General features: G+C 39.9%; 1 protein-coding gene across 2 annotated transcripts; it reads right to left on the bottom strand.

Moving 5' to 3' along the window:
• Positions 1-1,039: 1,039 nt before the first annotated feature.
• On the bottom strand, positions 1,040-21,071 carry LOC102214807 (protocadherin alpha-C2-like). Of its 2 annotated transcripts, XM_005737903.1 has the most exons (4): positions 18,280-21,071; positions 15,890-15,948; positions 12,354-12,439; positions 1,040-5,017 (listed from the first exon to the last, which is right to left on the bottom strand). In XM_005737903.1, exons 1-4 carry the CDS (start codon positions 20,818-20,820, stop codon positions 4,704-4,706), a joined length of 3,000 nt encoding a protein of 999 aa, XP_005737960.1. In that variant the 5' UTR covers positions 20,821-21,071; the 3' UTR covers positions 1,040-4,703. The 2 variants fall into 2 exon arrangements, with proteins under 2 accessions (XP_005737960.1, XP_005737962.1); XM_005737905.1 differs by lacking the exon at positions 15,890-15,948 and having other exon boundaries at positions 4,955-5,017.
• Between the last annotated feature and the right edge of the window lie 1,386 nt (positions 21,072-22,457).

Here is a 22,457-nt window from a genome sequence, read left to right as displayed (position 1 = left end):
TCTATTTTTTACATCACTGACAACATGTCAGTATGACTGCTAATTATCATCAGTCTGTTGGAAAGGGACTGACATTTATGTAACATTTTTTTCATCATACTGACCGCTCAAAGCAATTCAGACATACCTAAATCACATTTAACCATAGATTCATGCACTACATTGTTCTATGCACTTTAACCACGTTATCTACCTCACACTAATGAGTTAAAATCCCCAGTTAGACTAACATACGTGCTTTTAGGCTTTTAGGTAGAGTTTGATGTCTTTAGATATTAATTCCACAAAAAGAAAGCCTTTTTCTATGAAGCGCCTTGAGGCGACTTTTGTTGTGATTTGGCACTATATAAATAAAATTGAATTGAATTGAATTGCCAGGAAGTACCCAGAAGAAAGCCAGCAGGCCTGGTTAGAATGCTAATACAGAAAAAGGTGACCATGAGGTTTGAAGCAGGGACTTTCTTGTTAACCACTGCCCCCCTGTGCTACCCAGGAATGGAGGAAAGTCACAATCCTATGCACAAGTGTCTTCAGAATTAATTGTGTTAGAATAAAGTCATCTTTAAAGTAGAATTTGATGTCTTTAGATATTAATTCCACAAAAAGAAAGCCTTTTTAGTTATTACATATGCTGCAAACAAAATGCTTATTAAATATGAACAGTATGGGTCGGCTGCAGCAAGAAAGCGGAGGAAGGGTGGTGTGCATTAATTACTTCTCCAGACAGATGGAGCCAGTGCAATGAATAGATAAAGGCTTTTCCTATTTTCCTAAAGAAAGACAAGTCTTTGTTCAAATAGAAGGGATGTTAAAGTCCCACGTTAATCATCATCCAGTCCCCTTTTCATGGCTTTGCCAACTTTAAAATGTTGAGATCTTGTTGACCTCGGATACTAATGCTGTATTTTCTCATTTCCTGCATTCCCACATTTCAAAATTCCACTGTTGCGAAAGTGGAGAGGAAAAAAAGGGCGTCACAGTCTACTGAAGGAGAAAATAAGCTGTTAGTTCAACTGAATTCAAAACACTGTTTGAGATATTTAAGAAAAAAAAAACTTTATTTGTGACGTATTAACAAAACACATTACCAGATTGATTAAATCATAAGAATCACTATGATCACCTTTACAATGATGAGCAGGTGTACAAAAAAGTTATTAACAGATCTGCACTGTCACAGTCGACTGGTATGTGCCACTCACCGCCACACCCAACGACTGAGGAACATTCACTATACACAAGCAGAGAATACATCAACTTTATTATTTTTTTTATTTCATTTTTTTGTATTTTGATTTTTTTTTTCTTATTTTTCTGCCTTTTTCTCTACTGGGCAAGGGAAAGGTACGGAGGGTGAGCAAATTATATAATTTCACAATAGTGTTTGTTTGATCATCATTTCAAAGTTGAACACAAGTTAGTTTAAGGACTGATTTTCTTATCCATGAAAATCATATGGGTAAAAACAGAAAGAAAAAAAGGCATTTCATAGCATAACACAATAGCATTATGTATATCTAGAAGATTAAATTTATTTTCAACATGATAAAAAAATGTGTTTCTTTTAGGTTTTTCCACAAATTGCTGCTGCCATCTCTGTATTTACTGTATGTTTGTGTCTGTATGGAGAGGTGTGTATTGTCTTTGAGAATGTGTATCAGAGGTATATGTAAATATTCCAATACGCATTTCCCAGTGGAAAAACATATCTATGTATATATATATATAGTATCTATATAGGATCTGTTTCCTTTGCTTATAACATGCAAACAGCCACTTGGTGATCTGACAGCACAGAAGTACACCTGAAGAACAGGGCAGGTGAGGAGGGAATAGTGTGCATGGGAAGGACTGAGCAGCACCTATATACCCCTATAGTGATCGGTAATATGGTGGTCTAATAAAAGGAACAGTGAGGTGAGATTTTATGACACTTTCAATCATGTTGACGCTGCTCCCATTTCTACCACACTATGTTTATACACAATATCAGTGCCAAAACTTCCCAGCAAACTTTTCCCCCCATATTCATGTGGAGCCATAAAGCAAAAAAAGGGAAATTTTAAGGTGATGCCAGGTGAAGCCAATGAACTTTTGTCACCTTTCAGTCACAATTTTTATTATAATAGTAATTATCATAATTTGAATGCAGCCTCCAGCCTCTTTGTACTGCAGCTGAACTGTACTTCCCAGTCAGCGTTAACTGCAATACATGTGCTTGTGCAAAGGAGAAATGACTTGCCCAATAGTTTCTTTGTCTCCTACACTGTATCTACACAATGGACTACTATGACTACTATTTTCTGACTCTCACTCCATCTTGCCTCATATCTAGCACAGCATAATCTCAGTTTCTGCTAAGCTCTCAGGCGTCTTCGCAATTCAGTGCATACAAGTCATGCGAGAGATGACAGAGCTTTCAACAATGAGCAACCAGAGGAGACATTCTGGCAGAAGCGCCTAAACTCAGCTGAAGTTGAGACAAAAAAAATGTCTATGAGAGTGTGACATGTGTCTATATGTCTATGTGTCTGTATCTGTGTAAATATGCAAATACACACATGTTACTGTTGTACAGTTCATTGAAGCAAAGTGGAAAGATGTCCAACCATGTTGATTTGAGGAAACAGGAGTAGAGCGAGGAAACAGGCGGCGGGCAAGCACATCCTACAAGCACTGAAGCAGGCGAGGCAGTGGCGCAAGGCTTAAAGAACAACTATTTAACATTCAAAGACAGAAGAGGACGGATCGGAACAGAAATGAAGCGACAAGCAGCGTTCCTGCTTCCTAGCCATATAATACACTCCCATGTTAAGGGTGGCATTGGCCTTCAGTTTTTGGAGTTTCCACAAAGGGCTGCGTATTCTTTTCGTGTATTTTGAATTTATGTGTTCATGTGTGCGTATGTTTGATTTGTTGGATTGTGTGTAAGCGGCGGAGAGAAAATCATTGTTTGTGTACAGTAATGTGTGTTTCAGACTGGGTGTGCTAATTCAGACCCCATTAACCTGTGTCATATTCCAAGAGAAGAAGCCATGTCAGGGGCTGGTTGCATCAGCTGCACGTAGGTTCCCTAGTTATGGCCGAAGTCGCCACAATCCCATTTCAGGCATTGCTAAAATTACAAGCGGTACCACTACAGAAATCTGTCCAAACGTAACCTTAAGTAAACGCTAAAAATATTAAGCAAGCAATAAAGCAGGTGCAAATGATACAAGTCACACAAATGCACTCACTAACAATAAAGAATCTAGTTTTCTGCACGCAGCATTTTTTTTTCTTTAGCAGTTCCCTGCTGTTTTGCAACTTGAAGAGCCACAGCCATGATTTTGAATGTTTCTGTCCATTGTCTACACATTGCACAAACACTTTGGGCTATTTTCAACTATTTAGTGTGTCATTCCTTTTTTGTTGGCATTAGATTCCATGGAATGTGAAAAATAATACGCTGAGACTCGCCTTAGGTATTGTACCTAATCTGGTTAATTGTGTCAGTGCAGTAGCTACACTATAGTGTGATGAAAATACGGCTTAAAGCAAGGACAAAATTCGATGTGTTCAGTGTGAAACAGTTCCGAGTCTCAGCTAATGCATTTTTGTGCTATAGTCCATTAAAAAAAAACAGGTAAAAAAAAACCCAATAGAATTTCCAAAAACAAAATGATGTGCTTTAGAAAATGATTAGCCTTAAAAATGATTGGTAGAAAGTGGACTAAAACATTCAAATACTAGCATTTTCCTTTAAAAGTCAAATGAGAATCGGCCATGTTTTATGCCAATCTAGTCCCAAAACCATCCAGTATATTGCTATTACTTATTTGCTACTCATTCTAACTTTTAATAATATCAAAAGATCTCACCTTTGAACTCACGTCTTAATACCTACTCTATCATTGAATTTAGTGACATGCTAATTGCAAAGGAATTAGCAGTTATGAGGCCACCACTTTATACCCTAACCTGGGAACAAACTTGCGCATAGTTGGTGCAACCCAGTCCAGGTCCTCAGCCTCCACAATGTGCTATGTTACACTGAAACAGAGCTCTTTATTGAGCGTGGTCTAACTTCTTTCAGGCACCTTGTAGTCTCAAAGGTGCTAATCCTATGCTACGCATACTATATGCTGTTGTCTTTGCTCATTTTATTATATTTTTTACGTATTTATTTTTTATAAAAGCCCACATTTTTAGATTTTCTACAACGCCTCCATAATACTGAAGACAATAGCCCCGTTTATTATTTTTTTTAATTTTAAAGTTATTTCTTTTACTTTTTACTTACCCTTGAACTAGTCAAAAAGGAGGAGGGCCAGAGATGTCATCACAGGCAGCCTCAGTGGACAATGGTCGTTACAAATAGTACACCTTTTTTGGGTGCTATTTTTGTTGTTGTTATACAAACTGGGGGTGGGGGAAGGGGTTGGGGAAGTGGGGGTGGGCAGCAAATCACAAAGGCTAATCTAAGACAATAAATCATTTTCTGGTGTAATTTGGTCCATTCTTTCGATAAAGAGCATTTGTTTAACAAGTTCGCATGACGTTTGGAGCCAGGCCTGGTCTAATGAGGATTTGGCCACTATACAATGTCTATGCAAATATGGTGCAAGGAGGCTCCCTTGGTTCTACAATATGCATTTGGCTTATTTTTCTGGCTCTGAAATTGGGTAGTTTGTTAATAGCTTTGCTGTCATATCACCACTTCTCTAGTCATCACCGCTTTCATCTTTTCCTTTCTCCTTCTTATCTTTCTTGTCCTTCTTCTTCTTTTTCTTCTTCTTGGCGTCCTCCTTCTTGCCAAAGCTTATGAATTCACCCTTGTCATCCACAGGACCTGGGTCGTGGCGGATAGAGATGATGGCTGGAGATCCAGGAATGATGAAGGCTTCAGGTGGAATCTCTCCTGGTTTCAGGGGCTGAGGAAGGCCATAGCCTTGTCCAGCGCCGTATCTGAAGTGCCAGCTGTTGCTGTTAACTCCAGCGCCCACTGGAGGTGATAGCTCTCCACCACCTTCTCCATCTACACAAGCGTGATTAAAAAATGGAAAAGAACAAAAAGGAAAAAGAAAAACAAAGAAAAGAGAATAATTCATTACATTTTATTTATTTGTTAAAGGAACTGTTTAAAACTGTAGGGGATCGATATACTTAGCATTCTAGCTGAGAGATTCTGATTAAAAAAATAAATAAATTAAAAAAAAAATTAACTTTTAAAAAACATCACATTATCTGGTACCCAGTTGCACCATAGAGATGCTAGTAAGCAGACTTAAATACCTTTAATCAGAGCTAGGCTAAAGCTATCCATTTGTTTCTAAAGCTTCCAAGCCAAACTATCCCAAAAGCCAAATAATGAAAAACTCAGCTAAATAAAATAAATGCAATATCACAGACCAAAATAATTTGGAAATGTTAAAGAAAGAGCAAAGTTAAATTGAAATGACAAAAAAGGAGAAAAAAGCTGAAATCAAATCTATATAAGACATATTAAGGAAGTAAAATCTCAAATGAAAGCATCAATTATCGAAAGAAGTGGTAAAGATGTGTAACTTGACTGATATTGACTGATATCAATTTTCCATTAATCTTTTATCAATGAGGTGCATTTTGTTGGTACATTTACACATACGCGTTGTATACTCTTTCACTGCGACCTTAACACGCAGCGATATTTTGATCGTTTTGCTTGTAAGTGGTAGAAGCATGACATTTGGCATTACAGGGTTAAATGTTGGCCTGACAATAGCCAAGATTCATATACTTTAAGGAGAGCAATGCAACCCAGTTCACTGAAGGGGACTGGAGGGGACTAACCTTTAAACCACAGGGATGTTTAACTTGGCAGTGCGATTTGTATTTGGATGATGGCTGCAGCATAATCCTACTCTCATTGGAAGCCAGAGACAAGGATTCAACAGTGCATGGATGTGAAAGATTAAGGAACCCAGATTGCGAATTGACAAAAAAAAATAAAAATGAAGAAGGGATCTATAGCCTATATTGAATAATTATTTTGAAACGTGAGAAAAGGACCCATCTATTGAGGTCAAAGGGTCATACATTTCGTAATGCAAAAAGAAAGCGGATGCTAGATGAGATGAAGACGGAGAGAGAAGGGAGAGAGAGCGTGAATGAGAGAGAGGCAGTAAGAAAGATGGGGGTGGGCGGGTTTTGCAGACACGGCGCTCTCAGGCTCACACCAGTTCCCTCTGCGCTGACCTACTTTCAGCCTGGATAATATTTAGATCAAAAACGGGCCCCTACAAAAAGATTCTGTTTGATTTTTCTTTGTAGGCTATTTATGACATTGCTGGAGTGCTGAAATGATTTCAACCACTGCCCCACTGGGAAGTACACTATTTTGAAAATGTGCGCTCTTCAGACGCACAGTGTCCCACAAAGTCCCCACAACGAGTCCATTGAGTATAAAAATATATAACACGTACAGGCTACAATGACAGCAGATGTAATGATCTCTACTGAACTGGTCAGTCAGTCGCTCTGCATTATTGTGCTGTTTAACCTCAGTGAGCATATAAAGTGTATAGGCATGCTTCATATAGGATTTATCATTGACTCATTGCAAGTACATTAGATATTAAATAAAGAAACTACAATGCCAGAAAGGGTCATTGATTTTAATATAGAAGGAGTAGTCAGATAAGAGAGAAATAAATTATTAGTTCGAATTAGTTTCTGCTTGCAGAAGTGATCATTTAATTATTACACATGTTTAACATTTTATAATTAGCACATAGAAGACAAGGTGATGGGAAAAAAAGCCAAAATAAAACAGAAACAATGGGGTATAGCCAGGGGTCAAATTGGGATTTGGCAGATGGGGGAACTGGAAGCTTGGGTGTCGCAGTGCAACGTGGGGGAAAGAATTACTTAGAAATAAGTCAAATAATAATTTGTTCAGCAAGCTCAGTAGAATTTTCTTTGCATGTAGACTGCGATCAGCTGACCTGTGCTGCTAGTCCAATATTCACTGCTTTAGCCAAATGAATTCAGCAAGATTTAAGGTGATATTTAATGGGGTAATGAGGAATTATAAAAGGTAGATTCAGTGAGTGAATCTAATCGGCATCATCATCTTAAATATACATTTCTGTGTGCTACCCTTATTGTAGTATAAGCTAGTAATAGTACCCTAGACGTAACCAGCCCAGCATAGTGCATCACTATATCAACTATATGTTTTACCGATGTTTAAAACGAATGAGGGTATAACATGTAAGATTCAAGTTTCTAGTCTATAAAATTTAACTTGCTGAGCAGTCCTTTGAAAATGATCTCCTTTCCTCTCTTTCTTACATGTTTCTCCATCTCTGACAGTGTCACACATTAACGTTTTATTTTCTCTCTGTGGGAAATACCGCAATTATCTGATGGATGCATTTTGTGACAAACTGTGCAGAAAGCGTTTGTTTGTTTGCTGATATTTGTTGAGCTGTTTGAAAAGATACATTCGAGTTTATGCTCCCTCCTGCTCAGCAGCTAGTTAAGCACTTCTACCAACTTTACGTCTGCGCCGTGAACGCATCACAGGGAAGAGAAAGGAAAAACGGGATGTGTTGAAAGTGTAAGCGCGCTGTGGGATGTCATTATTTTCTTACCACTGAGCAAATACCTCCAGGCTGTCACTGAAAGCAATGCTAGTCTGCAGCGCATGAAAATGAACTCATTCAATAGTAATAAGCATTAACCTGCCTATCAGATTTTATAAGTCGCCAACTGTGGGAGCTGGACTGCTGTTCTAGATCCTTCCAGGCCACATTAACACCTGGGTATCACTACTGAAGGCATGCAGAGTAATCTGGTTGACCTTTTTTCTTAAAATTCACACAACTTTCTGCATTTTTTTTGTTTCTTTGCTTAAATAACCAGCTTCTTAGTAATTATTTAGTGTCAGATGCTATTATCTCACATTAACATTAGTGGACTTACTACTAATAAACTCTAATGCCAGTCGTTTTAGGATTAGGATTATACCATTTGACGGTCTGTTACCATATGTTTAATCTGTGCTCAACAAAGTCTGATTTATCTGATTCCATTGCTAAAGTGAGAAAGTCTACTTCTCATGTGGAGAAGAAAGAACTTTAAGTAATAAAATATGAAAAGATAGCTGCTCAGATGCACGAAAAACTGCGGAAGAAAATATAGTGCACTTTACTGCTCTATACATAGTATACAGTTCATTTTTATGTAACAGACACACCATTTCCTGTTTCCTGATAAGTCCTCTTAAAGGAAGGTGATTTTTTTGCTTCTTTCCACATTTTACATTTCATTTTTACAGGTTAATGTATGTAAACATGCAATGTGAAAACACAGTATTAAAATTAATTTGGGGCAAGCGTTATAACCTGCAGTTTACTTTTCACCATAAAATTACACGTGACACAGTAGTTTGGACAGTAGTGGTGACACAGTAGTTGAGAACAAGCCATTAAAAGGTCATTAACATTTCAACCTCATGTATTATGTATAATGTAGTCGGTGTAATTCAATGATTACCATACGAGTTAGAAACATTTTGTGTACTTTAAGTTTGTATTCTGGTGGTGGAAGGTCAAATTAGGAGTTCATCTTCATGGAATATCAAGTTTATTTAAATACATTTCAGGTGCCAAGGAAAATCCTGAAGTTCACCTATAGACTGTATATAAAAGAGACTTATCCATGTGATATGTGATGTCACACTGTTTGTGAATTCCTGTTCTGAAGGCCTGATGCCTGCATGGCTTGTGTTCTTTTGTGTGTGTGTGTGTGGTGGTGGTGGTGGTGGGGTTTGAGCAAGCAGTGAGCATATTTGGATCAATGGATATAAAGATATCAGTTGTCAAATATCAAAACTCAAGCAGAAACTCTTAGAAGGTCTATACCTCACAGCAAACCATACTATTTGTTAGATAACTACACTAAAAATACTCCAGAAGGTACCAGAGAGACTTCCAGTTAAGTGACTCAAATTAGCTGAGGTAAAGCTTAGCGTCTACCTATCAGTCAAAGGGGCCATGGGCCTAATAATACATAGTGTTAAGCCTTTAAGCAATTTAAACAGTTGATCTCAATATATTAAAACTCACTCTAGAGTTCCCATAAAGGCCAAATAATTTCTGGTCTCCATAGAGGCTGTAAAAACATTTATTTCTGCTGTCTGGCAATTTACCATTGGGAGGGAGGGATTGGCTTAACCTTTGAGCCAGCGCTGCTTAATTTTTCATCCTGAAATGTTGCTACTTGCGTTGGTGGAAACATCTGGATCTATAATCTGTAGTAAATAAATGTTTGGATGATCTTTAGATTTTCTACAATTTTAATTTTGATTTGTAACCATGTTACCATTACCTGCTTAGAGTACCAAATGTGTGTGGATATAGTATACACAGAGCAGAGGTCAAAAAGTTTGTATTTCTCTGCATGATGTACAGAGAAGTACAATATCCACTGACACAGCATACCGAAACAAATGGGTATCGCCTTAGTGTCTTGGAACATTCTAGGGCTTCATGCACTGCTTGAAAAAAATCCAGACCTCTGGCACTGTTAATTTAAAAAACAACCCACGTTTTAATTCAGACATTTCCTGTTTAGGTGTATATAAGCTCTTCATGTCACAGAGTGCAAAATTTTAAAGAGCTTTGCTGCCTTTGTGCTGCTGTTTATCTAACATGCTCCAGCCAGTGTTTCTTTTTAACAGCCTATACTTCACAGCAAATGGATTACACTGTAACTGCTAGTGAGCAGGGAAGTATAGCGAGGAGCATGTAGTGGCACCTGATGTGAAAATATAAGGGTGTCGGAAGCCTCATTTGGTGTAACCTACATTTAAAATAGGCTACTCCGAGACACGGTTCCATCTGAAATGAATCCCTCTGATGGTTTGTGGCACACTGAAATGCGACAGTCACAGTGCTCGTACATGTATGTGACATGTACCACATGTATTCTGCATAGGAAGCATAAACTTTGCTTTTCCACCTGATATCCTCTAAAATGCCTTTTCTTTCTTTCTTAAAACCATGGTTTTGCCAAGTCCCCTTCCCCTTTACGCCTCTGTTTTTTTGTCTCTAAATATTCCATTCAGAGATATGACCGGTTGCTATGGAAACTGCCTTCGCCCACTCCCTGCTGATGGAGGGTGCGGCTGCTGCAGCAATCTCTCAGTTAGACAGTGTTGCCAGGCAACAGGTCACATGGTGTTCCCTAGCAACACCACTACTGCAGGAACCTGCCAATCCTCTTAACCTTTCTCTCTCTGTTTCTCCATCCCCCCACACCTCGCTTTTTTTTCCCTCCATCCCCCTGTACGTCTCCTCTGTTCATCTTCTAATCACAGTTTCTTTAAATGTTGCCACATCTTTCTTTTTTTTACGGCACTTTCTTGTTTGTGATTACAGCACATCTCCCCCTCTGGCATCAGACAAATGTCTCCTCATCTGCACCAAGGGTCACTTACATAAACACAGTTTTGAAGGTGCCACATTTAGATGCATCACAGCATGTCGGAAGACTTCATTGTGATAAATCGCAGCAAAGATTTCTGGCACAACTTCACCTATTTCCAAGGTGCATGGAGAGGATGAAAGAATTCACAATGCAGGAACTCCAGCAACACTTGATGGAAGATGAAGAACTTTAATAATTGGCCAATTATTAATAATTGGTCAATTATTAAAGGCTTCATTGTGATAACAGTTTGCTACAGATGTGAAAATGTGTCACAATAAAGGATGACGTGTAACAGAGAGGATAAACCTGTCTGTGCTATTGCACTAAGCCACTTCTAAAAATGTATTTCCTAATGCATCAGCAACAACTGGAAGGACCGCAATATGCTGAGCACTCCGCTTAAAGATAATATTTGAGACAATATTTGAGTCTTTATAGGGGCGGAGTTGGCCAGATGGTTTCCATCTGCTGTAAGTAAATAAATTGCACATTTTTTGCTGCACTCTGGCAGAGGGGAATACACTAGAACTGGGAAATGATGCAGCTGGTATCTCAAACAATTTCCCAACTTCCTTTTATACAGAGAGAAAAAAAATCTTTATTTATTCATGTTTACTGACAGGCAGTAAATTCATATTCTGTCCCTGGTTTGCCAAGTGATTTACTGTGATGCTACTCTTCACCCTCAAGTGTCTACGTATGTCCTAATTCCTGAAGCCAGACAGAAAATCAATGAATGGAAGTGGGGGTGGAAGAATAGGGGGACGGTTCACAGTGCTGAAACATGGTTTTGAAATCTTGCTTACCAAAGTCTTCCAGCCTCTGTGCCCTTGTAAAGTTCCACACACAAACTTTTAAGCATTAGCTCTAAGACACACTTTCTGTAAAGCACAGGTCTATGAGTCCAGCTTTCTTTACACATCAGTTGTGTTGCAACATTTTTCAGCACTGTCACCCACTCACTAACTCATTCTTATAAGAGACAGCTGCCTTTTCTGATTTCTAGCTCTTGCTTGCTGCTGTTGTGGAAAGTGACAATATTCTAGGTATGAAAGTGCTCTGCATAAGGGTCCAACGGCTCTGGTGGCTATCTGACTATGCATGTTGCTTGGCCTATGGAACTCTGCATACATGCTAATTTGTTTGTTTGCTGACAGTTACATGATGAGACAAATGTCAATTACTTATTTATGGTAAATATTAATGGTGGATAAAAAGTTATAGATTAGGGTGCTGGTTTAGCTGAGTGGGTGAGCAGGTGACTGGCCGGGTTCAAGTCTGACCCGCGGCCTTTTGCTGCATGTCTTCCCCTCTCTCTCTCTCTCCCCGCTTTCCTGTCTATCTACACTGTCTCTATCCAATAAAGGTTAAAAGGCCAAAAAAAATGATCTTACAAAAAAAGTTGCAGGTAGAGATTGAACACGGGTTCTTCTTCAAAAGAGGAACCTGTCAAATTTAGGAAAAAAATCTTTAAAATTTTGGCATAAGGTGTTGACCTTGGCAGTGGGCTTCACTGTTCAACTGCCCTTTAAGTTATATCATGATGTAAGGACAAAAACAGCTTGTCATCCATCAAAAAGTAGAACTTTTTCCTTTGCTTTATTTTATTGTTTTGTATTTTATTTCATTTCATTTTATTTTGTTTTATTGTGTTTTGGATTTTTAGTCTACTTTTTCTTGGGACACTTTTTTCTAATGTACAGTACTTTGGTCAACACTGTTGTTTTAAATGTGTTATATAAATCAACTTGACCTTGACCTAGATGGTTTAACCCAAATTATATTTTGGGCATCTGAACTATTTCTAGCTAAATATTCTGAACTACATCTAGCTAACACAAAATCAGTTTTAAAAAATCTTCATCCTGTATCCTGATTCCTACATTTCCACTCACCTGCAGCACTAGATACAGTGGGCCAGTTCTGAACCAGCATGCCCTGGGCTCCCTGCATCACAGAGGACTCCTCCATGTGGACCGAACTGAAAGGCAATCACATTTAGTCAGTGAAAAATTTGCAAACATTCAAATATTTAAAAATAGGACACATTTTCCTTAACGTTCGGAGATTTTGTTATGAAATTCAAATGATTGTTGGTGCAGACCCTGGAATCTATCCACAACTGAGCAATTTAAAATAATAGTCTAATAAGATGACATTTCTGTTTAATATAAGGCAAATTAAGTGGTATTCAAATAGCTTAAAAACTTTCAAACAGCAATACTATTATTTTAGACATTGACAGTGGATTTCTGGCTCTCCAGAAAGAGAAGTTGTGGATAAATTCATGTGGTCTTGTTGTAAGTGGGTACAGGCCCCCCACCCCCACTTTAAAAAAAAAACCCAAACCCAAACCATCCCACCCTTCAGGCTGAATACCTGTGCTTTTCCTCCTATGACAGAATATCTAAAGACTCAGGGCTTTTGTAATGCATTTAAATTGGTCTAGGAATAGCTATGAAGAAAGACGGAGCACATAAAAGAATGAGCGACTTTTCACAGAATAGAAATATGCATACTGACGACTACCGGTACTGTAGGACTACATGAAGTGCTCTTTAAACTTTGCTGCTTATAATGGAAACTGAAAATAGCTGTTCTGTCCCAGATAACCAGCTGTTTTATGTGGTTGTGTTTGTGGTTGAAGTTGACCAGGATCAAGAACCGCTAAAACAGTGCGCACCAGTATACACTATAACTACACTAAAATACTATAACTATGCCCAAACACCTTGCTACATGAAAACAGTGCCACTTTCCTGATCCATGCTCAGTGTTTTGAATAGTAATTGAATATGTCTAAATTACTTTGATATCACAATAGAATAATGCATAAAATGCATATGTTTCATTGTGTGCCTTTAAAAAAAGAAATTCAACACTTTAAGTGACAAATACTTTCATATTCACTTTAATATAATAGCATAATGTAAGCTAATGTAGTTGTTACATGTTTATACAAATACATAATACTACTGATGGCAATAGTATATATAGAGCTTTTTAAAAAGATCAGTTAAACCAGTGAAAAAGTCATTTAACAGTCTATCAATCAAATTTTTTACTAATTACAGATTTAGTACAGTGTGAGACTTTGTTTTGCCATCAGTTTTTGGGTGTGCTAGCTTTTCATCTTCCCTGTGATCTTTGTTTCACCTTGTGTGTGTTAGCAGGGGCTGAGCTAGAAGAAGCACAGTAGGGGAGAGACAGGTGAAGTGAAGACAGCAAAACTATTTAAGTTAAAGAGCACTTGGTACTTTTCTACGAGTGCAATAAGCCTACCAACAAATGTTAATCCGTTTGCATCCAAGGATGAACAGATGTCGATCCCAGATGTCTGAAAATCAGGCCAAAATATCAGCATTTTCTAAATCAGCCAACCTGAATCTGCCAGCAGTAACAAGGTTGCTAGAAGTTCTCCTTCTGATGATAGGAAAGCTAGTTCTGGCCAGTGCCCTAGCAACCCCCAAACAAGAGGAAGAGATATGGCTTTCACCTACACTGGCTGCTAGAGAGAAAGACTATCAAGGGTACAATTAGGTGCAAAAATAGGAATTTAACTCAGTTCTGAGAAAGAAAAACAATTATTTTAGTTTGTCCAATTTTCTGAGTGACTGAGCAAACCTGCCCCTTTCCATCCTGGTCTCCAGTTTTTAAGCTAAAGGAAGCCAACTGACAGCTTGCTGTATAGCGTTATCTTTACCATGCTGACACCGTGGTGTGAAAAGAATCACATTTGAGGAAATGCATTTGGCAGAAAGTCCAAATATTTGACTAAATATGAGTGTATGAGCTTATATAAAACTGACACACCCACCCTAGCAAAAAATCTTTTCCCTCATCCATTTGTTATAAATATATAGTTAATTGTTGTTGACTAGGTTTTCTGCAGCACATTAATACTATCATCTGCAACCTGCATTATCTTGATTTCCCCATGAAGAAAAAATGACCAGGTGTATTCTAAGCAGTTTGATGTTTACGAATATGACACAGAAAGTACTGATGTACTGCACTTCTGTCTACACTCAGAATATGGGTCAACAGTGCTGGTGTTACATGCTGTTACATTACAGCACGCCTGTGTTGTGGCTAAGTGTTGATGTGAGCCATCTCTGTGTCTCTGTGTGTTTTACAGTCACTGTCATTTAAGAAGTGGCAGCGGCAAATTGCAGTGATGATTTATCTGAATCCATGTCATGTAACAGTGACTTGATGACAGAGTGCACATGATCCATACAAATTAACACTAATATCCAATTAAATCAACTTAGACTAAGAAGATGACTTCACAAATGAGCTGTAAGCACTGGTACCATGAAATTTGGGAGAATTTTGCAGAGAGCATAGGCGTGTGAATAGTAAACACATTAATTCCTGATGTCCCTGCTGTTTTTAGATCAACTTATGGGGAAATAAATGACATTTTCTGACATAATCATGGGAAAACTGTTAAGTTTTGTTTTTGGGTAGAATTTTTTCTAATCGTTGGTGCTTTTTTCTATGATCCTCTTCATTTCAGTATTCTCTGATTTGCAGCTAATGACACTGCTTAAAGTGTAGTGCTTCATTAATTAGATATATGTAGGTGGGAATACTCGAATATTCATGAAAGAGCAAGCACACTAAAATCACAGCACTCTATTGTTGACACAATACCTAGGAGAGGTTTCAAGCCCAAATCTTAGAAATCATGATTTTAGGAGAGGATAATCATGGCTAGAGTACTACAGTGTTTGTAGACTTAAAACAATTAAAATGTTTTAGTTTAATATGTCTTTGGAGGTGTTGTTTTGTGTGGATTTGGTCTAGCAATAAGAAGTGGAAAAACTTAGAGATGTAAAAAAACATCATCTTTGCACAATAATATGTGATACACAGAGAAATGCAAATGCATGCATGGGGTGGTGGTGAGGGGCAGTTGTACATGCAGACACTGAAGCACATGTGCATGTGATAATCTAGGAAATGTCATCATCTGCCTGTTTGTCCTTCATGCTTCCAGCTTAAAGACTGCAAGTGAGGGAGTGATGCTCAGAATGTAGATGACCTATATAGTATTTCACTGCAGAGGACCAAGGCTATGAATCCAGTGACCGAACCGCAAAGGCCTTTTCCCAAAGGGAGAGGTTGAGGTTAAAGGTTCAAACAAATGCTTAGGCGCCACTCACAGTCATTTCTGAAAAGCTACAGCATTAGTGTTGCAGTAGCTTTTTGAATCATTTCCATAGAGGTGTAGGGATAAATGTAACTGTAACATGTGAATAAATCATTTGCTTGGGGAATCGTATATGCTATAGCTGCAAGAGCAAAATGAGGGGTCTCTCTAATGGTGCAGACTAGATGGCGGCAGGATGAGTAGAGTGGAAAGGTGGAACCTTTTTTGAGATGATAAAAAGTTGCACAAGACTTTAACGTGGAAAATGCTTACCTCTGCACCCCTGCCCTCAAAGATGCAGAATATCTCCAGTCAGCATTCGGGGCTTTGGGCTGAGCGAGCAAGAGGGAGAGAGAGGTTGCGAGAGAAAAGAAAATGAAGGAGAGAGAGGTAGAGACAGAGAGGGAGGATGAAGAGAGTAAGTTTAGCTTGATCTCATACTGTGCAGAGCCATGGCCTCATCAATTAATCATGATACGCATCCCAGCTCTGGACGTGATAGGAACACTGCAGTTGTGTCACTGATTACAAGCACAAACACACACACTTATGCACGCACGCACGCACGCGCGCGCGCACACACAAACACACAAACACACACACACGAAAGGACTTTAATAAGGACAATGACTGCAAGCCATATTGACAGCTTCTGGACAGTCTCTCATTCCACTGTTCTGTAAATGTGTGAGCTGGGAGAGTAATGCCCTTTAAAGGAATACTATGATGACAGTACAGACTGATGCGTATGTGTTTGTGTGTCACTGGAGTAAATCTGTCTGCTCCTGATGAACCTAGCTGAGTGCTTCAAATTCCCAGCAGCCCTCTGGTAAATAATTGCCTTTAAACTCCAATAAAAAAGAGAGACCAGCCACATCCACTATCTCTGGCCTGCATTGGTCCTTGCTATATTAAGATACGGCTATCTCAGCTATCAACACATAGTATTTATAAAAGTATTTCCTCTTTACTTGTGTTCCTTTTCTGAATATCTCATCTAAAACATTCAATTATCATTAATCAATGGTAACTGTATAGACACATTTTAATAGTACATAGCACATTCTATACTTGCACTGAAAACCTGATAAACAAAATTCCACATGAGCACAGAAATTTAAAAAGTATTGGTGAAGTTCAGATCTGGGGCTTGAGGCTATTCACCATTGAAAGCCTGCTAGGACTCCCAGAAATAAGTGGAAGTCCCAATATGACTTTGGTCATTGTAGATTTCACTGATGATTCTACATTTAAGTTCAAAGAACGTCCCCCTCTTTGCAATATAAATGGCATAGAGGGGCAAGTCATTGTTTTAATGAGCTAAAGCGCTATATAAATACAGGCCATTTACCATTTACAAGTTAATGCTTCACAGCCATTAATTATGCCGGACTCTTTCATAATCATGTTCTTCATGAGTAGGCACATGCACAACGCTGAATTTAAAAAAAAGCTGTGTTTAAGAAACAAACCTGCGCTGGCAGCAGCAAGTGTCCCAGATAAAGAAAGCACATCATGTTCCTTAGTTCATATCAGGGGGGAGTATTTTTTGCTGGTAGACCCAGCCCATTTGAGTAAATTTAATTTGCAAGGCTGATGAACACAGTGTGGAGGTTAATTTCATTTACACTGCTACACTTGTCTTGATCAGATTTATTTTTAAAATAACTAATTTACCAGAGACTGCCACCTGCTAATTAAGACAGGGAACTCGTGGAAAATCCAAACCTTCAACATCATATAAATTAAAAAACAACAACAACAAAAAAGCAAAAAACTAAAAATAACTGAAAAAATGAATATTTGCATCATCAGCAAGCATTAGTGATAAAAGCAGAATGTGTCACCCCAAACTTTTTTGCAAGAGTCATTTAAGACATAATCTAAATGACTTTAGAATAACTTTAAAATAAACACAAATGGAAATAATGTGCTCAGGAAATCACATAAGCCAAACCCTTGATTTTAATATTGCCAGTTAAAAAGCTCTATTATTAAATGAGGTTAACTCATTAATGATTCTCTCTTTTTTTTTAAAAATCACCCAGAAGTCATAAATGCAATACAGCCATAAAAATAAACCTCAAAACTAACCATAATCAGAAATCAAGTCAGGAAACCCCAACTGCTCCTATGTCACTGCCTTACTCAACACAACAAAAACACAGACAAATCAAAACTGCATGCAAAGAGGGTGACCAAGTAGTAGGAATGATACATGACCTGTTCCTGGTGTAGACGTGATGACAATCTCAAGGTGAAACACAAATCTCTGAATCATCAGAAATAACATAGGACCCTTGAAAAGCATCACAACTGACACTAATTCGGTGTGAGTGCTGAGCTAGGCTACACTGAGTGAGTTTGCAGTGCAAGTGGGAACTAAACAAAGAGACTGAAGCTTGCAGGGATTCAGTTCAGGAGAGGGTAAAAACCTGATGTGCAACATGTCATCTCCCTGCAGCAACAAAGTGACAGTGACAGAGAATATGGTAACACTGCACACTGGCACCATATTGGAATGAAAAGTCCGGTTTGGTATGTTTAAAAGTGCCTAATACTGCTTACACCTTGGTCAAATTCAAGACACTTTTTAAAACTTGAAGGTTCCTGACCTTCCGGCTATGCGAACAAAAGGTAAAAATAAAAAATTCATGACCCACCTCTGGGCAGATTTGGAGGGAGGCATCGGGCATGCTGAGTCTGCGTACAAATCCACTTCCACTGGTGAAAAAGCGGTCGGCACCGCTGCCCCAGGTGCCGCTGATGGGTCGTCCTGTGTTGTAGAACATGAAAGTGTCACTGCCAGACGTGGCAGTCAGGCAGGTCTTGTAGCAGTAAGTCTTCGTTAGGGAGCCATTCCCACGTACTTCGATGTAGTGAGGCTCCACTTTAAGGTCTCTCCGAAGCACCACATTGTTATTAGGCTGGCCTGGAGCTCCACTGCTGCCACCTCCGCCAGCACTCACGCTGCTGTTCCCACCATCTGGAGGGGGTTTCTGTGACACACAGCATGGGGAACAGGACCCAGGCTGGGTGCAGTAGGCGTGGCAGCGGACAATAGCCAGCACCACCACAGTGACCAGGAAAACAAAGGTCGTGGCACTCAAAGCCACGGTCAAGTAGACGGTCACTTTGGACAAAGGGATTGGGCCTTGAGGTCGCATAATCCTCTTGGGATCAGACACCACTTTTGGTGGCACCTCCATGACTGCCACGTTAATAGTAGCAGTGGAGGAAAGAGCAGGCTGGCCATGATCCTTTACAAGAACAGTTAGAGTGAAGGAGGTGGAGTTGTCTTCCAAGATCCTCCGAGTGGTCCTGATCTCTCCGTTGTGTTCATGCACCTTGAACAAGTCCGGGTCAGTGGCTGTCTCCAGCACATACCCCAGCCAAGCATTTGGACCAGCGTCTGCATCGTATGCCACCACTTTGGTCACCAGGACACCAGGTTCGGCATTCTTTTGTACCGTCTCCAAGGAGCGCGTGCCATTGCCAGGGGGGTTGACTATCAGTGGTGCATGGTCATTCTGATCCATTATATAGATGTAGACTGTGGCGACGCGGCTGAGCGGAGGAATGCCCCCATCTTGGGCTTTGACCTGGAAGTGAAACTCTCTCAGTGACTCATAGTCAAAGGCTCGCAGGGCATAAGCCTCCCCTGTATCGGCCTTCACAGACACATATGAGGTGACAGGAATGCCGTGGTTGTTGTCATTGAGCACTGTGTAGGTGATGCGTGCGTTCTCTTTGATGTCGGCATCTCGAGCTTTCACAGTACACAAAGAGGCCCCGGGGGCATTGTTCTCAGCCACATAGACTGTATATGAGGTCTGTTCAAATCGTGGAGGGTTGTCATTAACATCTGCCACATCCACCTGTATAGTCTTCTGGGAGGATAGGGGAGGATTTCCTCCATCTGTGGCACTCAGAGTGACATTGTAGGCATCAGTGGTCTCACGGTCCAGAAAGGCTGAGGTAACCAGAGTGTAATAGTTTCTGAATGACTTGATCTTGAATGGAAGGCCTGCTGGGATCTCCAAGTTCACCTGCTTGTTAGCTCCAGAGTCTCGATCAGTAACACTAATAAGGGCCACAACTGTGTCTGCACGGGCATCCTCCCTCACGGGGCTCGACAGAGATGACAACACTATCTGAGGGACGTTGTCATTCACATCCACAACCTCTACTACCACCTTACAGTGTGCTGCCACAGCACCGGGGCCCCTGTCCATTGCCTGAATGTACATCTCATAGGAGTTAGTCTCTTCATAATCAACATTGTTTCTCACTCTTATCTCTCCTGTATTAGTGTCCATGCTGAACATCTGCCTCACTCTCTCCGGGGTGTAGCTGCTGAAGGAGTAATAAATCTCCCCATTTGTGCCCTCATCCAGGTCAGTTGCATTCAGTTTGATCACCAGGGTGTCTTTGGGGGAGTTTTCTAACACTTTCACTTTGTACACTGAGCTGTCAAATGAGGGAATATTGTCATTTGAGTCCAGTACCCGGACACTGATTTTAGTCGTCCCTGTTTTTTCCGGCGTCCCACCATCCACAGCACTTAGAATTAATTGATGGTAAGGCGTCTGCTCGCGATCAAGGGGCTTTTTGAGCACAAGCTCGATGTGCTTTGTATTTAGAGAGGGTTTGTTAGAAACCAGCGCGAAATGGTCGTTTGTGCTAAGCTGATACATGCGAACAGAATTTGACCCAGTATCTGGATCTTGAGCGTTTTCAATTGGGTAACGAGACCCCGGTAAAGCAGACTCTATTATTTCCAATTGATACTCGTCTCTGGGGAACTGCGGCGCATTGTCGTTGGCATCTACAATCTCCACCTCGACGTGGTGCACTTCAGTGGGGTTTTCAATCAGCACCTCTAGATTAATGAGGCAGGTGCTGGATAAATCGCACAGTGCCTCCCTGTCAATCCTTTCATTGACAAGCAATTTCCCATTTTTGGGGTTGACAATCACATTGCGTTTGCCGCTGTTGGAGGTTACCTTGATTTTTCGGGTGGCGAGCTTTCGAATATCCAGCCCCAAGTCATGCGCCAGATCACCAACCAGTGCCCCATTTTCTAGTTCTTCTGTAATCGAATATCGTAACTGTCCAAATGAAAGGCCACAAAATAATGAAAATATCACAAAATAAAAAGGCACATTATTCCCTATCCGGTTGCACAGCCCAGCCACAGCCATTGCAAGCTCACAGGATCCGCAGACGGATTAAATGCAGCCTTCCGCCTTTTTAGCTTGCAGTATCTCGCATCCCAGCACCTCATTAAGGTGGGCTAATTGGTCTCCCGGTAAATGAAACAGAAGCGGCTCATCCACTGTGATACCCGGCTGAAGCGAATCCTCTCCAGCGCATCCATATTACCTTTGTCCGTGAGGCGCTTTTTTTGTCTCCAATGCGCGCTGCTGACGGGTGTGTTTCCCTGTCGCTGGAGCCGTCAGATAATCAAGGCAGGCGAAGTTTTACCTTATGGAATCGGAAAAGACTGCTGTCCCTTTCAAAATAAAATTATAAGCGGTCTGTGCTTAAGTTTGCTTGCACTAGAAGAGAAGAAAAAATGATTTAACCAATCTAATTTGTGGGATTATGTTAGGCGCTGAAATAAAAGGAAAAAGGTCACAGCTTGGCGAGGAGTTCTGTAATTCCTTACTTACAATTTTTTTTTTTAAATTTTGAACCATTATGAATAATAATTTGTTCATAATCACATAAAAATTTGTGATATGTCACTTAACTATTACCATTTTAAATAGTTATTTTAGTATTGATTAAAGACTTTTATGTGAGACGTGATGCTTGAACTGTATTACATTTTTTTGTGCCTCATGTTGTATGACATGATTAAAAAGTATTATGTTTATGTATTTAATTTAGTTTAATAAATGGAACTATGAACCAAGCACTACGGATCAAATATTTACACAGTATGTTCTGTGCAAAAAAGCAGTGCAGTCTGTTCATATTAGGTTTATTTTGAATGGATAACCGGAACTCATAAAATTCAATGTAGGTGACTTGACCTTGGAAGGACACTATCCGCCCTAGCGCGCACTCAGATTTCAGCTCTCTCCTCTCCGCTGTGGCGCAGCTCCCCGCTTCCCCCTCCACCCATTTCTCTCCTCTCATCCCCCCATTGCGATGTCGGTGTAAGGTCTGTGAGCTAACCACATATTAAAGCACCTCCAGAAAAAAAAGAATGGCGACCACACAAAAAGACCACATAAATATTTGGCGTATGCATCCAGTCTCGCCAGACTTTCATCCGGTAATTAAAATTAGCTGTGCAGCATGTGGCAAAATATTAATCGCAGACTTACAGGGAATTGATGATATAACGTGAATATTTAGTTAAAATGTTTTATTTGGCAGATTCTCTTGGATTCACTATTGCGCAAGAAGTGAGGGGCGGTGGTAATGAATGGATCCGCCGAAATTCTCAGCGTAATAAAATACAAACGTGGGGAAACGTGTTCACAAACACAGACACATGTCCGGGAACTGGCTCATATTTGTCGTCCTTTGTCTGCTCCGAAGTCGCAAGGATGGTTAATTTGCCAGTGGCGATTCTCCAGCGCAGCCTACCGCATGGCGATCATTTAGGCAAGGCACAGCAGCAAGAAAGCATTGTACTGACAATCACAAGCTCCTCTCCACATGGATCACTGTCAGAGGCAGACCTCAGACTGTCAGGTCACATAATCGTATTAAAGAAGCCCCATAAAGGACCCCATAAAGCAGAAGTCTCATTCCTTGTATGAAACGTGATATACGATGTACAGGTGAATGATGACAAAATGATGACGATATATATATATATATA

This window comes from Pundamilia nyererei, unplaced genomic scaffold, assembly GCF_000239375.1.
Source record: "Pundamilia nyererei isolate P.nyererei 1_Seehausen unplaced genomic scaffold, PunNye1.0 scaffold00080, whole genome shotgun sequence".
NCBI lineage: Eukaryota > Metazoa > Chordata > Actinopteri > Cichliformes > Cichlidae > Pundamilia > Pundamilia nyererei.
The sequence above is the reverse complement of the archived record's forward strand: the minus strand, read 5'-3'. Positions and strand labels throughout refer to the sequence as shown.

Coding starts and splice junctions, on each gene's coding strand:
- LOC102214807 (XM_005737903.1), bottom strand. CDS start 20,820: ATGGCTGTGGCTGGGCTGTGCAACCGGATAGGGAATAATGTGCCTTTT. Junction 15,949..18,279: donor CCCTCCAAATCTGCCCAGAG/GTGGGTCATGAA, acceptor TTGCTCGCTCAG/CCCAAAGCCCCGAATGCTGA. Junction 5,018..12,353: donor CACTGTATCTAGTGCTGCAG/GTGAGTGGAAAT, acceptor ACGCTTGTGTAG/ATGGAGAAGGTGGTGGAGAG.